Source organism: Mesoplodon mirus (assembly GCF_964341445.2).
Source record: "Mesoplodon mirus genome assembly, chromosome: 5".
Classification (NCBI taxonomy): Eukaryota; Metazoa; Chordata; class Mammalia; order Artiodactyla; family Ziphiidae; genus Mesoplodon; species Mesoplodon mirus.
Window position 1 is genome coordinate 49,486,385 of NC_138980.1, and position 14,083 is coordinate 49,500,467.

General features: G+C 42.3%; 1 protein-coding gene across 2 annotated transcripts in view; it reads right to left on the reverse strand.

The window, feature by feature from the left end:
* Positions 1-6,693: 6,693 nt before the first annotated feature.
* SGCD (sarcoglycan delta) overlaps positions 6,694-14,083 on the reverse strand; it is a 539,655-nt gene continuing 532,265 nt past the window's right edge. For both annotated transcript variants that reach the window (XM_082620414.1, XM_082620413.1), the window contains exons 7-8: positions 12,023-12,146; positions 6,694-10,411 (exon numbers count right to left, since the gene is read on the reverse strand). In XM_082620414.1, coding sequence (XP_082476540.1) covers positions 10,238-10,411; positions 12,023-12,146 — 298 coding nt within the window. In that variant the 3' untranslated portion in view covers positions 6,694-10,237. The remainder of the gene's footprint in view (positions 10,412-12,022; positions 12,147-14,083) is intronic.

Sequence of the window (14,083 nt, forward strand, 5' to 3'; positions counted from 1 at the left end):
GCCCGGTATTTCATGTTTTCTAATTTTGTAGTAACAATTATGTCAATTAGTTTGACTCATCAGTAATAGGCTTTCCCTCTCATTAGTGTTTCTTTATCATTTTAGCTCTGCTTCAACATGTTTTTCACCAATGCATCTTGAAAGGTGATTTCTCTGATTTCATTCTCTTTGATTTAGATTTTATTTTGGTAAGTTTTCCGAAAAAATGAAACCATGTAATAAAATTATGGCATCTTTGGAGATAAATTGCACCCTGCCTGTGAATAAAATTTTTGTCATAGCCTTTTACCTTTGAGGATTCTGTAATGTTGCTTCAGCGTCATTTGTAGTCAGGAGCTAAATGTGACAGGATGTAGCCTACGGTGAAAATACAATTGAGAAGGCACACAGGTTGTGTCATGTACTGGAGATGTAAAATTAGTCTTCGATTTCCTAGATGAGGAAATGATCTCTCTACCTTATCATGTAATTATGAGAATCTATTTAGGTATGTCATTACTCCTTTATAAACTTCAAAAATGAATATCAGCGTTCTGGAGTCCCAGGCTGATAGGTAAGTAGGTAAATCATAGTATCAATACAATGTAGGATTATAAAAGAAATTAAAACAAATTAATGGAGGGTTCAAGGAAGAATGATAAGGGTTATAAAAGATGATATGAGAATGGGATCTTGAAAGATGATATCCTGTGATAGGGTGGTGCTACATGGAAGGGCATTCTAGGTGGACGGAATAGTACGTGCAAAAACATGACACTCTGGAAGGCCAGGAGAGGTGAGAGGCTGAAATGGAGGATTGACTGTGGTGTATTCTGCCATGATAGGGGATTAAGGTTAGGGTATTGTGTGGAAGAGGATGAAAACTGGACCAGGGATGGGCAACTGGCTTAAAAGGTGGCTCATCCATAGCCTGACCAGGAATGCTAAGGTAGCCTGATTAAAAATATTTTACCTGATAAGAGCAAGCAGACTGGCTTCTTCGCTGATTTAGAGACGGGAGTGGTAAACTATGGCAAAAGGAGCCTGTCCAGGTCTTTAGGAAAGCAGTAGAGGTTGGCTGTTCCCTTACCTTCAACAAGTGCTGGGGACTCCCCAATTCCAGGCCATGTATTAACTTATAATAAGCTCTCTTTTATAAAGGAGCCTGTGTGACTTTCTTCCTAAGAACCACAGTGGCTTAACTAACATGTTAGGCCACTGATCAAAGAGATGCAGAAGAGAAGTTAACCTGAAAATTTATTTCTGCGGCAGAGTCAATAGGAGTAACTGATTTATCAACTGTGAAAGTGGAATTCCCTAAAGAAGTGGACAAGGGTGCTTTCCTTCTTACCAATCATTATTTTTATTAATATATTTTACAAGACTGCAGTTGAAATAATATTAAATACAAATTTTTTATACAGAAAGTGTAATAAAGTTAAAATAGTTCCTTGTAATTCATAGCATTATTGCAATGCTTACAAAATTTTTGCATAGAGTGTGCAAGGATTGATGTTATTCAAAACAAAACTAAAAAGCTCTTCTTACATCACACCCAAACCCAGAGAAAAACAACCAAATCAAATAAAAAAATAATCCAAAGGCTGAACTCAAGTGCTTTATGGGAATGGGGTTCCTTTTTCAAAATCTCCAAGCAAATGGGACTTGTATGACCTTATTTTTACTGTGTAAAGCACCAGAATGTGGCTTCTCCAGGAGTGCATTTAGCCAGTGCAATGATGGACGGTCCCCTACCTTTCCCTTCTCAAACACGACCTCTTTAAGAAATGTGTCTCTGCTTCTTCGTGGCCTCAAAAAGAGAGGAACTTGATTGGGGAGGTGATTAACAGATGGAAAACTCTGTTCCCCCCATCACCAAACACTGGATGTAAATTAGGTTAGTTTTGTGTCCACCCCAAATTCAAGTTTGCCGACTCTTCCTACTTTGCCAGCATCTCTCCTCTCTACTAGGGAACCTGATTACTGGCTCTGGTGATGTTAGTTCCGTGAGACCCTTTAAAGGTACCCCTTCCTGATTTGCCATTTGGACACATATACCAGTAAAAGAAAGACTTTCCCTGAAGCAGGATATTTGACATTTTTTTAGCTCATGCCATTACTAAGGTTTAAGGGGTGGCTGAGCCACAGGAGCATGACAGGAGCCTGGTTGGCACTGGGGTTGACTGTGTAGGAGCAGTGAGGGGCTGTGTCCACAGCCCTCCAGGGGATCAGACATGTGCTGTTGAGAAAGCACAGAAAAGCAGGTAGGACCCCACCCTCTGCTGCTGCGGTCACTCAGCTCTGGATGGGGGCAGGTTGACAGCAGGACCTGCAGGAGGGCATACTGGTTTAACCTGTTTGGATGGTCCCTGGCTGAGTTAATTCTTCCAAAGGATTTTCTCTTTTAACTCTTAGAGATCAAACCCTGATCTCTTGGCTTAGAAGATGAAAGTGCCCTAAAGCCACCAAGTTGTAAGGAACTTCAGATGCACTCATCTCCCTCAGTCGTTGGAATGCCACAAACCTCTTTTCTGAAACTAGGACACCAAGCGTCAAATGTACAGGTTCAAGGTTAAAGGGCGCCACTGTTGCAACAAGAATTGGCAGGTGGGTCCCATTTCCAACTCAGATCAATTGATAGTGATGGCCTGAGTGCTTTGGTGAGAAAAATTCTGCACATGGGGAGGGTGATACACCATTAATGATGACTAACAAGGTATGAGGTATGGGACTCAAATGATTATCCCACAGTGGCCAGCTTGGGTCCCGAATGCCTAATGCTAACTGAATTCTTTCTAGTCTTATTTTCTTGTAGGGAAATAGGGATGATCGAGTTCCTTTCTATTTATTTGATTCTTTCCTGGAGTCTTGCCCCAACTAAAAGTAGGGAAGAATAATAACCAAATGGTATCAAAGACCTCACCTAAAATAAGACATTTGTCTTTTGAAGTGAGGTATAGTGGAAGGAGAGGTATGTGAGCAGAATTGCTGATTTGTTTAGCCGCAACTATAGATAACTGAGTATTAAAGTTTTCTCTTAAATGTAAGGCTGACAACCCAGGCATCTTCAAATTTCTAAGGACAAGAAGCCTGATTTACTTACCAAGAATCATAGACCAAACTATTTTTTTTTTTTTGGTTCCAGATTCTATTACTCAGACAGCTCTTCTATATTTTCCCCGTAGGTATCTCTCTTTCAGTACTATATGCTGTCACAGATGAGAAACGATAGAAAGAAGGGAGATAAAAGGTTTATAGCCTGATCCACCCAAGAAGGACTATTCTAAAAACTGGTAGGAGACACTTCTTAACAGCTCGAGAAATAGTTTGACATGTTGGTGACTTCACAGCATAGTGGCCTGGAGTTAGACCTGCATTCCAGCTCTGCCTTTTTCTAGCTAGTGGCTTTGAGCAAGTTTCCCAGCCTGTCTAAGCCTCAGTTTCCACATCTGTAGATTGGAACTATCATGGAACCTAACTCGAAGGATTGTTTTGAGGATGAAATAAGTGAATGTGTATAAAACACTTAGCACAGTGGCTAGTACATAGTAAGTGCTCAATGAATATTAGTTAATAAAATATTATAATTGGAGAAATAGAATCCAGCTCTTGCCATGTCTTAGTGTAGGCTTTGCATCCAAGGAGACCTCTTCGACCTTATGCAAAATTCATGGGTGTGAGTCTTTTTGAGGAGAAGTTTCAGAACTTTGCTCAGATTCTCAAAAGAACCTATGACCCCCAAAATGTTAGGACCTCATGAATTATATGAATATGGGGACTAAAGAAGCACCGATGTCTTCTCTGTCAACGAATATCATCTTCTTGCCCTCAGACAGTCCTTTGCTATACTGCTGCTGTGTAACCTCATGGATCAGCTTGGGATTTAGAAATTCTGAGCTCTCTTTGATTTCACCAAAATAACCCAAATGTAGAAGTAGGCTGCAAAGACAGCGGACGAAGTGGGACTACTAGGCGAGTCTAGGAGTGCAGAGTAGATTTTATGTAAGACAGATGTTTCCTTCTCTCTTCTCCCAAAGAGGGCAGCCTCATGCTTGTTTTATTTATCTGACCTTAGCGAATGTTCAGCGATGAAGCAAACCCCTTCAGTCCCTAGTGAGGGTGTCCAAACGCCTAATGAGGCATTTTGGAACACTATTCTGGTTTCCCATTGCGACAGCTGGATTTGGACTCTAAAAATACTTCTTGCCTATAGCAACTTTTCCTCTGTTCGGGTGCAAACCTCACGGAAGTGGAACTGATATTACTACTTGTTGGGCAGAAGTTAAGGAGACAGCATTGCTGTTGGTATGTCTGAGACTGTTTACTGATGGATTTAATAACATCGTTAATGCTGTTCCGACATCACACCTCCTGTTGCATCCTATTGGACAGCTCTTTTTTTTTCAAGGGAAGATGCTAACTTCCTACTCTGTTAGTATCTATAAAAGAAACGGGACGGGGGATAAAACCAAAGAAACTAGCCCATGGAGCATGGGTCACCCCACATGGGATGTTTTCTTTTATCCTTGTGCTCTAACAATGCTCAAAGGAGGACCTCCCACAACTAATTCTTTTCCCTTTGCCATTCAGACCTGTCTTGAGAAATTTCAAGGACTCTATTATGAAGAAAGCTTTTAAGAACCATAGAAATCACATTGCTTTTGAAAGTGCTAATGCGTGCGGTGTGCCTTGCCGGCTGAAGCAGCGGCTTCAGAGTGCTTTATCTCTTATCAGTGGTTTAGCTTCGTGAATGAGAAATTCAGAGGCAACTGTGTAATTTTAAATTCTGATTACCACAAAGAAAGAGATGCATCTGACATCCCAGTGCAGTAGCTTTGACTATTTTTATTTATTTATTTACTTTTGGCTGTGTTGGGTCTTCGTTTCTGTGTGAGGGCTTTCTCTAGTTGTGGCAAGTGGGGGCCACTCTTCATCGCGGTGCGCGGGCCTCTCACTATCGTGGCCTCTCTTGTTGTGGAGCACAGGCTCCAGACGCGCAGGCTCAGTAGTTGTGGCTCACGGGCCCAGTTGCTCCGCGGCACGTGGGACCTTCCCAGACCAGGGCTCGAACGCGAACCCGTGTCCCCTGCATTAGCAGGCAGATTCTCAACCACTGTGCCTTTGACTATTTTAATGGAAATATGTTGGGACTAGGGGAGCCTTCCAAGGAGGAGAAAGTAATGAAAGACCAAAAGAAAGACATTTTATCTTTGAGATAAAAGGCCTGTTTTCTAAGGTTGTTTATTATGACTTTTTCCCCCCACCTGCTACTGGGGCACCATGCAAATGTATCATTCCAGGAACTGCTTTGTTATCCTTTTTGTGCCTAAGCTTTCCTGGAGCAGAGGAAAGAGAGGAAAGGGGTTTTGTTTACAACTCACTTAAATTAGATTTTCACCTTTCAGAGAGCCTTAAAAAATAAGGATCACGTGCTTAGATGGATATTTACCTCCTTGGTCTAAACATCAGGCTACGTTTCGCCTAAAATAAACAAATGCAAGATATTCTCATGTAGCTGTTCCTGTGAAAGGCCAATTTAATCCTCTTTTAGTTGAATCCAGATAAAATGCTGAAGGACTCCTTTAACTAACGTTGATTAGGGTCTGGTAAATGGTGGGTATTTTTACTTAAAAAAAAAAAACAAACACCTTTCCTCCCTAACAGGAATACTCATACTTACAAAGAATCATTCGTAACTGATGCTATTTTAACAATATTAAATATGAGTATAAAGCTTTGGATTAGCAATAGGGATGCTGACTGAAGGGACAAATCTCTGATAGGAACCTGCCTTACCACACAGAGGCAGTGATGCTGGAATTCAAAATAGATTTTTTTTTTTTTTTTTGGTAAATCTCCTACACCAAAGAACAAAGACCCAGATCCTTGGAAACAACATCAAACTGGCATTAATCTGGTCCCCGCCCTCCCCAAATCCCAGCAACAGATTCATGAAATAATTCTACATTTTTTTGTCCTACATATTTTCAGATGTTCCTTTGAATATTTCTCATTATTTGTTGGTCCCACCAACCCTTCAGGCCTGATGTGGTTGTAGGAAAGCGAGTCCTCTGTGGGTGTGAATAACTGAGGTGATGGATGCCAAAAAGATATGTTAAGTCAAAAATATTCTTCAGAGGACCATGGAATGGGCATCTTTCTGGAATATGGGAAAGTGAGATGAAAACCTTTAGGCGGAGATCGCAGAAATAGTCTCTTCAGGAAAGAGACTCTAAATCAAAGGACCCCTGCTTCACTTCTTGTCACACAATGATGCTGACTGAAGGAACCCCTATATTTATATATGAAGGGTTCTAGGAAGAACCTTTTGGAGGATCACAGCTTTCCTCTTCCACTAAACCCTTCCCTAATTCCGTCTTCCCTGTTTCCAAGAATCCTGTGAGCCTGTGTTTCTCAGACAAGTGGATCTCTTTTACATGCAGTGTAAAGCAGACCATCTTTTCTATAACCACATGTTTATATTCCCAAGCACACATGGAAATGTAGTGCCGTTGTCTGCTTTCTCTCCTGCTGTGTCCAACACAAATGAGGCTACAAATGACCTCTATGTCAGGAGTCAGCAAACTTTTACTAAAGAACCAATTAGTAACTATTTTATGTTTTGTGGGCCAAGAGGTCTCTGGCACAGATACTCAACCCTGCTGGTCCAGTATGCAATCAGCCATACATAACAAGTAAGTGGACGGATGTGGCTGTGTTATAATAAAACTTTATTCACAAAATCAGGTGATGAGTCCCATTTGGTTTCGCGACCAGAGTTTGTTGACCCCTGTGCTAGAGTCAAGCCTCAAGCAATCTTTGGTCTATGGTGCTGGATATACAATGGAAATCATCCAAGGGAAAACTGACCTAAAGGAAGTTAAAAGCCAATTCAAGTTTATAGGCTCTGTCTCTTGGGTAACAGAAAGATACAGCTTTGTATCAAGTTTCCACCTGGACTGATGTCACCAAAAGGGCTTTTGAAAACCTCTTAAGACTAAACTTTAACAACTTATTGAGCAGATATCCAATAGAAGTAGGTGCTAAACACATTTGGAGATCAACTTTTTTTTTTTTTTTTTTTGCGGTATGCGGGCCTCTCACTGCTGTGGCCTCCCCCGTTGCGGAGCACAGGCTCCGGACGCGCAGGCCCAGCGGCCATGGCTCACGGGCCCAGCCGCTCCGCGGCATATGGGATCCTCCCAGACCGGGGCACGAACCCGTATCCCCTGCATCAGCAGGCGGACTCTCAACCACTGCGCCACCAGGGAGGCCCTGGAGATCAACTTTTAATTTATAAAACTTTTCTGAAGAATATTAACGTACTGGAACTTCTAGAATATTGAAAATTCATTTAAACTCTTTGTTATGCCACCCACTGCTTAATATACTGAGAGATGTGATTTTCTAGAAGATATTGTATATAAGATTAGAAAGGATCTCATTTTTATAAATTAAAGGTATCAGACTTTAATGTAAAAGAGCTTTTCTTTTCCCCAGAATTCAGGTAAAACTTTTTCTCATGACCATGGACAGGTATTCTAGTTGGAGGAAGCTGGGAGAAAAAAATGTACATTGAAGGACTTAATATGCAATTACTGAATTCTAAAGTCTGAACTGAAATACATAATTTAATCCACGCCAAACCTCCTGCTCATTACCTGGTATACCGTAGTCACTTAGCACAAATGAAAATCAGAATTTTATATCATGTCTGTCCCCATAGGTGCTTGATTTCTATTCTTGGTTGCTATTATTCTTTTTATTCTATTTGTGATCTGAGTACATTTAGGATTAATTTTTGCAGGTGGCATCACACCAGTCTTTTTTATCGGCATAAAATTTCCAAGGTGCTGATCTCAGACTTTCATTTAACTATTGGAACAAAATTAGATGAAAGAGGTTCAGGGAACCTTCCATTTCTTTCTCATCCTTAGAATATGTACTTGAGATGACAAAATGCAAAGATGGTCTGTCTGCTTAAAAAACAAACAAACAAACAAAAACCTTTGTCTTCAGGTATTTAGCCACAAAGGACCTTACAGGTACTACTGTTGATCTGAAAGATATGGGGTAGATGCTCCCAGTCGCCAAGGAGGGCCTTTCCTGGCTTGGAAAAACTCTGGGTGTGGTACATGCAGATTCTGGCGGTGTGATCCTACAGGATATAAATAATACTGAGCCAGAGCAATTGCATATCTCTTTATGGTTTTCCTTTTTAGACCCTAGTGCTGCACACTAAGCAATCTTACGGTCTCACCCTTGAGCAACCCAATTCTTCTGTACGGATATTAAGCAGGAGTGACTGGAAGGGCCCTGGGGTCCGGGAGCCAGCAGGGCCACTGGTCAGGCTGGAACCATCCCTCCTCCCCGCCACTTCTAAGTGACTAAGCAACACATAGCTTGCTTTTACCTTCCACATGTGCAAAACTCAGCCCGATGCTTGAGTGTCATCTCAAAAATACCAAACCTCTTATTCATTTCCTATGGCACATCTCCCCTCTGCTTGTGAAGTAAGAAAAAGCAGAACCCTGTTGAGGAAAAAAAAACAACAACAAACAAGTGCCATTCAGGCCTACAAATATGACTTCATTTAGGACTGTGGGGCTACTGCTTGCCAAGTGGCATCCAGGATGGTCGAAAGCAGTTACGTCTCCCTTCCAGGCTCCTCGGCGTCCACATCTGTCAGCCACTTGGTTTGCCTACCAGCTTTTAAGATGCCCAGTCATTGTGAAACCCTTCCCCTCCAATCACTCAAAATAAACTACAGGTAACACAAGATAAATATTGGATGTGCTTCTCCTTGCTGAGTGCATTGTCGTAAGGCATAGGCACGTATCCCCCTCTTTGAACAGAGATGGTGTAATCCCCTGTCCCAGCACAAGAGCTGGCCAGGGTGACCCTGGAGCACGATGATGAAAGTGGGGTGATGGGAGGTAGCTGATGGCGGGAATTAGGGAGCTGCTTCCGCATACGGGGGAGTGGGTACTGCTGGGCCCCCCCGGCGACACAGTGGTTCTAATAAAGACACTTGACTCAGTCTATATTAATTTTCAGTGAGCATTTCTGGGGGCATGTGGTACTTTAGATCTGTGATTCTTGGGTCACTGTTCTTAGAGAAAACAATGGTCAACTTAGGAAAATGAATATCCCAATACTGAAAAAATATATAAGAAGATTGAAGGCAGAGAATTTGTGCATACCTTTAATAATGAAACACATGCCTCTAAATTACCTACCAGTCCCCAGAAACATATTTGAAAATAATTTGGTTTCCTTCGCCACTCTTTGATTTCCATCTCCAAATAGCTTCTCTTGGGGGTAGGGGTTCCACTCTTAAAGATTTGGATTGACGTGATCATTTTGGGTAGGAGTCTGTTGGATGAAGTCAACAGGAGTGAGGATGTAACAGATTTTGAGCCATTTTTTCACTTCAGACAGAGACCTATTGCCCATTTATTCTTAGTCTGTCAGGCCATCGAGGAGCTTCTAGCCGACTGAGGAGCAACTGTTTTCCTATTTTGTGCTGATTTACAGCTCCTGTTTTGACTGTGGGATAATACGTGGGTTTGAAGGAAGTAATAAGCTCACAGGAGTTGGGTGAGCCTTTCAAACTTTGCTAAAATCCATCCTTCTAATTCATCCAACCACAGAAGCCCAATACATTTGGATGCAAAAGTAGCACAGCCATGTTGAGTTCCTCTGTCTGACTTCTACGGCACTGCCCCATCCCTAAGTTGAAAGGGGAGAAGTTGGCCAGCTGCACAAAAGCTAATAAAGTGTCTGCTTTTACTACAAGGGTCTCAACCCTTGGGTGTGACTTGCAAATTCCCGCCATCACTGCCTTGTAATGACACTAAAGGAAAAGACAGGCTGTTACTCACACGTGTAGGCGAATATTCAGTAAGTGTCGATACACTGTGATTCTGCAGGGTCTGGGGAATATTGGGCCCGAATTAGTGTCTTGATTTTATCATGTATGTGGTGGGGTTGGGATGGCAATGACAGTGGATATCACAGGGTCACCCATGGTTCCTTTTGTACTGAAACCTCATTTTATACAGAGGATATATATATTTATTTATATATTTATATATATTTATATCACCCACACACGCAAACTCACACACACACACACACACACACACACAAAAGGTCTTTGATAGGCTTTCTGTGTTCTAGTAAAAATAGCTGGCAGCCAGGATCTAAAGCCGAAAAAGGCCTGGACGCTGCCGACATGTCCACTATGCATGGTCTCTCACAGGCAGACACTCGTGTTTATCTGACAAGTGGAACCGGTTCCTGCCTGGGACAGGAATAATCTCCCATTGGCGCAGACACAGATCTCGAAGACCTTCTGCCTTGTTCCTGTGGGTGTGTAGGATCCATGAGGCAGTCTAGGTAGTTTGATTTTCGCAGCATCTAACTTAATCTAAAGAGAGGAAACAGGAAGGAAGAGTTAGAGCCTGTCATTTATCCTCTTGACATTCTGAAACAGGGGGTGAATGTTCAGTTGAAATCAAATGAGCACCTACTATGTGTTTAGAATAGTTGACACTGGGAATTCAGGGATGAACAAGAGAGATAAAGCCTCTACCCTCCCAGAAGCTTGTATTCTAGCCAGACAGCGTTGCACTGGCAATGTCATGTATATATTAGCATTTCATAAAAGTGTATCATGTAGAACGTGAATGGATTCCTAGAGTGAAGTAAATTTGGAAATGACAGGGTAACAATTTTCTTTAGTATGGGACTTCTCAGACCCTAAATACATCTATATGCATGGTGGGCCTTCAAGAATATGCAGCACTTCCAGTCTTAACTGATGGTCAGGATTATAACTGATTCCTCCAGGGTCCACATTCTGATAGCTATAAACTGTATCTGTGATGTAGTCACTACTTCTAAACATGTGTGGTTTGGAGTCTGCAGCTGTCTACAGAGACAGTTTTGATAACTGAAAGCTCTATCTGACTAGCTCTTTTAAAACAAATATAGCACATGCCAAACCAATCGAAAGGCAGGCTTGGTATACAGAGGCAGGTGGAGACTGATAACCTGTAAGTAGATATGGAAGGTGGAATAGAGTTTTGCTTTAAAAACACATTTTTTCTCTTTTAAATAAAATCTTAAGTAGAAAAACTCACTTATGAACACGATAAAGCCACTTTCAAAAGTTTGCATTCGAATCATATTTTCTTTGGGGATTTGGCTTACCTTGCTTGCGAAAACACAAAGAGCTATTCTGTTCACCAAGGCGGGACTGTGTTGGGCTAAGAGAATGAATGTTTGCAGTCTCTCGTCTCTTAGTCTCTTGCTGCCTAGTTAAGTTTTGGCTTGTTCTGATTTGGGATAGCTGTTAGATCTGACTTTTCCATTTTCAATGAAAGTAGAAACATACAATGTACACTTAAAAATGTCTACCAGGGCTTCCCTGGGGGCGCAGTGGTTGAGAGTCCGCCTGCCGATGCAGGGGACAAGGGTTTGTGCCCCGGTCCGGGAGGATCCCACATGCCGTGGAGCGGCTGGGCCCTTGAGCCATGGCCGATGAGCCTGTGCGTCCGGAGCCTGTGCTCCGCAACGGGAGAGGCCACAGCGGTGAGAGGCCCGCGTTCCGCAAAAAAAAAAAAAAAAAAAAAAATGTCTACCAGTAAACTAAGCTCCTCTTTAAATAGACGTGTGTGATATGCAGCTTAATTATACCAGCCAACTAAATCTTACTTTAAGGTGATGAGAGAACTTGGAAATAGCATTCATTTTTACAGATGTCCTTATACTTCTGTTCTTGCGATACATACTATTACCTCAGCACTTTTACAGATAATGAATTATAACTTTTATGTGTTGTGGGTTTGGCTTATAATCGTGCCGTTCAACATATTTGTTCCAGAAATAAAACCTTCCGATTGGCTCTTTTTGCTGTCACACTGTAGGATCATTACACTGTAGGATAAACTTCAGAGGCAAAGGGAGTGATGCGTCTTAGGAAACATTGGCTGGTTGGAGCTGTGTCTCTCTGGGCTTCTGTTCCTCTCATGCTTACCTCTCCATCTTTGGACTCCAGTCTCAGCTCTGTTCTGCAGGTGGCTTCCATGTTGCCAGCTTCTGCATTTATTTCTACTCCTTTTGGGGCCTCCATCACCAGAGACCGGGTGGGGGACTCCAACCTGAAATAGGCACAAGACTAAGATTAAAGATCCCATTTCACTGTTTTAGTAAAGTTAGGAGGAAGTTGGTGCTCTAAGCATTGAGATGTTTCAACATCTGATCAGGAAATTCTAGCTTTGCATGCCTGATCAACTTTATGAGGCTGGACATAATGTATCTGGGCTTTATCTTCACTGCATATCACAAAGATTGTACGGAAGGTGTTCTAGGATCCTGGCTTCATTCTATCTTGCACCTAGTCAATTATTGCTTCATTAGCATGATTAACCGAATTCTTACATAAGTTCTGTTTATTTCTAAAGTAAGGCAATCTCAGGTCTAAACTGAGCTTCCTGAAATTAGCGGATATTGTTTCCACATCGCCCTACTTTCTTTGTCTTCCTGGAAGCAGAATTGGATAGAGGTTAAGACAATAGACCTGGGAGTTGGACACGGCTAACTCAAACCATGGGGCTGCCACTGTATGACCTTGGGCAAGTCCTTCTTCCCTCCTCTCTTTTCCAGGCTGTCTCAAAGCCTCAGCTTCTTCATCTCTAAAGTGCTTCGCATGGTGCCTGGCACACTGGAAACGTATAATTAATATGTGTTAATTATTACCATTACTGCTGCTGCTGTTCTTAGGACAGCAGCAAAGTGTAAAGAAATCCCAGGCTTTACTCAAACAGGCAATTGTCAAAAGAAAACTCAGAACAGATAAGTCGCTGCTAGGAGTTAGAGGGAAGTGATTTGACTACAGAGGGACAGCATGAAGAACAGATGTTGTTTGGTGATAGGACTGTTCTGTATCTTGATTGCAGTGGTGGTTATGTGCCTCCATGTGTTTATGCAAACTTACATAATTATACCTCCCAAGAGTGAATTTTATTGTATGTAAATTAAGTAAGTTGAGAGAAGGAGAATCAGCCACATTCTATGCTAATTATTAGGGCAAAAGAGGATAATGCTTCATAGAAAGATTTTTGCCTAACTCATTGTATGCAAAAAGTATGAACTAAAACTCAGCCGTCCTCTGAATATTTCAGATTTTAATATTATCACCAAATTGAACTGAATGAAGATCCCCTTCTCTGTTATAAAGAAAGTATCCCAACTTAGGAAGCATGGACCCCAGGAGTGGCCACCAAGCCACTCTAAATCAGACCAATTTTCTGCATTTTATTTCTCCACTCCGAACTTTCAGACACTTTGAACAGGTTTAAAAGGAACATCATCCTCTCTGCCAACTGCCGACTCCATGTTCTGCTTCCACCAGCCCCCACGGGTAGGCCACACCCTCATGGGCAACAGTAAGTGGCAGGCAGAGCAAGGCGATCTGTGGGGCGCCACCCTGAGCGATCCCAAGGTACATTCCACAGGTGCCAAGACAGGGCTCTTCCCCACTTCCCAGGTCTGGGTCTTTGAGGTGTGCTTCAGAGAGCAGGCTTCTCCACTGATTTTTGTGCTCCCCCTACAGTGGCTCATCCAGAGTCTTAAAGAGAAACAACGGGTGTCTAGTCCTAAGCAAAGGATTGGCCTGAGCTTCTCTTTCACTCCTTCTTTCCACTCTGACCTCACCCCTTTGTGTGTGGCAAAAATCCCCTATCCTACCATCTCGTCCTCACAAGCCCTTCACCAAGCTGGTGCTGAGCCGGGTGTGGTTCTACTTCGAACTGTGGTTGGCTTCCTTTGCCTGTGGTTTTTCTCACTATAACGTCAGCTCAAGGAAGGGGGTCTTGTTGCTAGAGTGGCAGGGAATGATGTATGTGCAGCACAGCCTTGTCTAGGACCTTAATCCAACGCATCAAGCTCTTCCTATAGCTCACGTCTAAAATCTGAAGATGGTTTTCCGCCATTTTCTTTGCTTCTCTCCTATAAGGTCTGGCTGACTCACACCCCTTGTCCTAGTGTTGTCTAACACCTTCTGTTTTCACTGCTATTGAGACCTTTCCCCTCATGG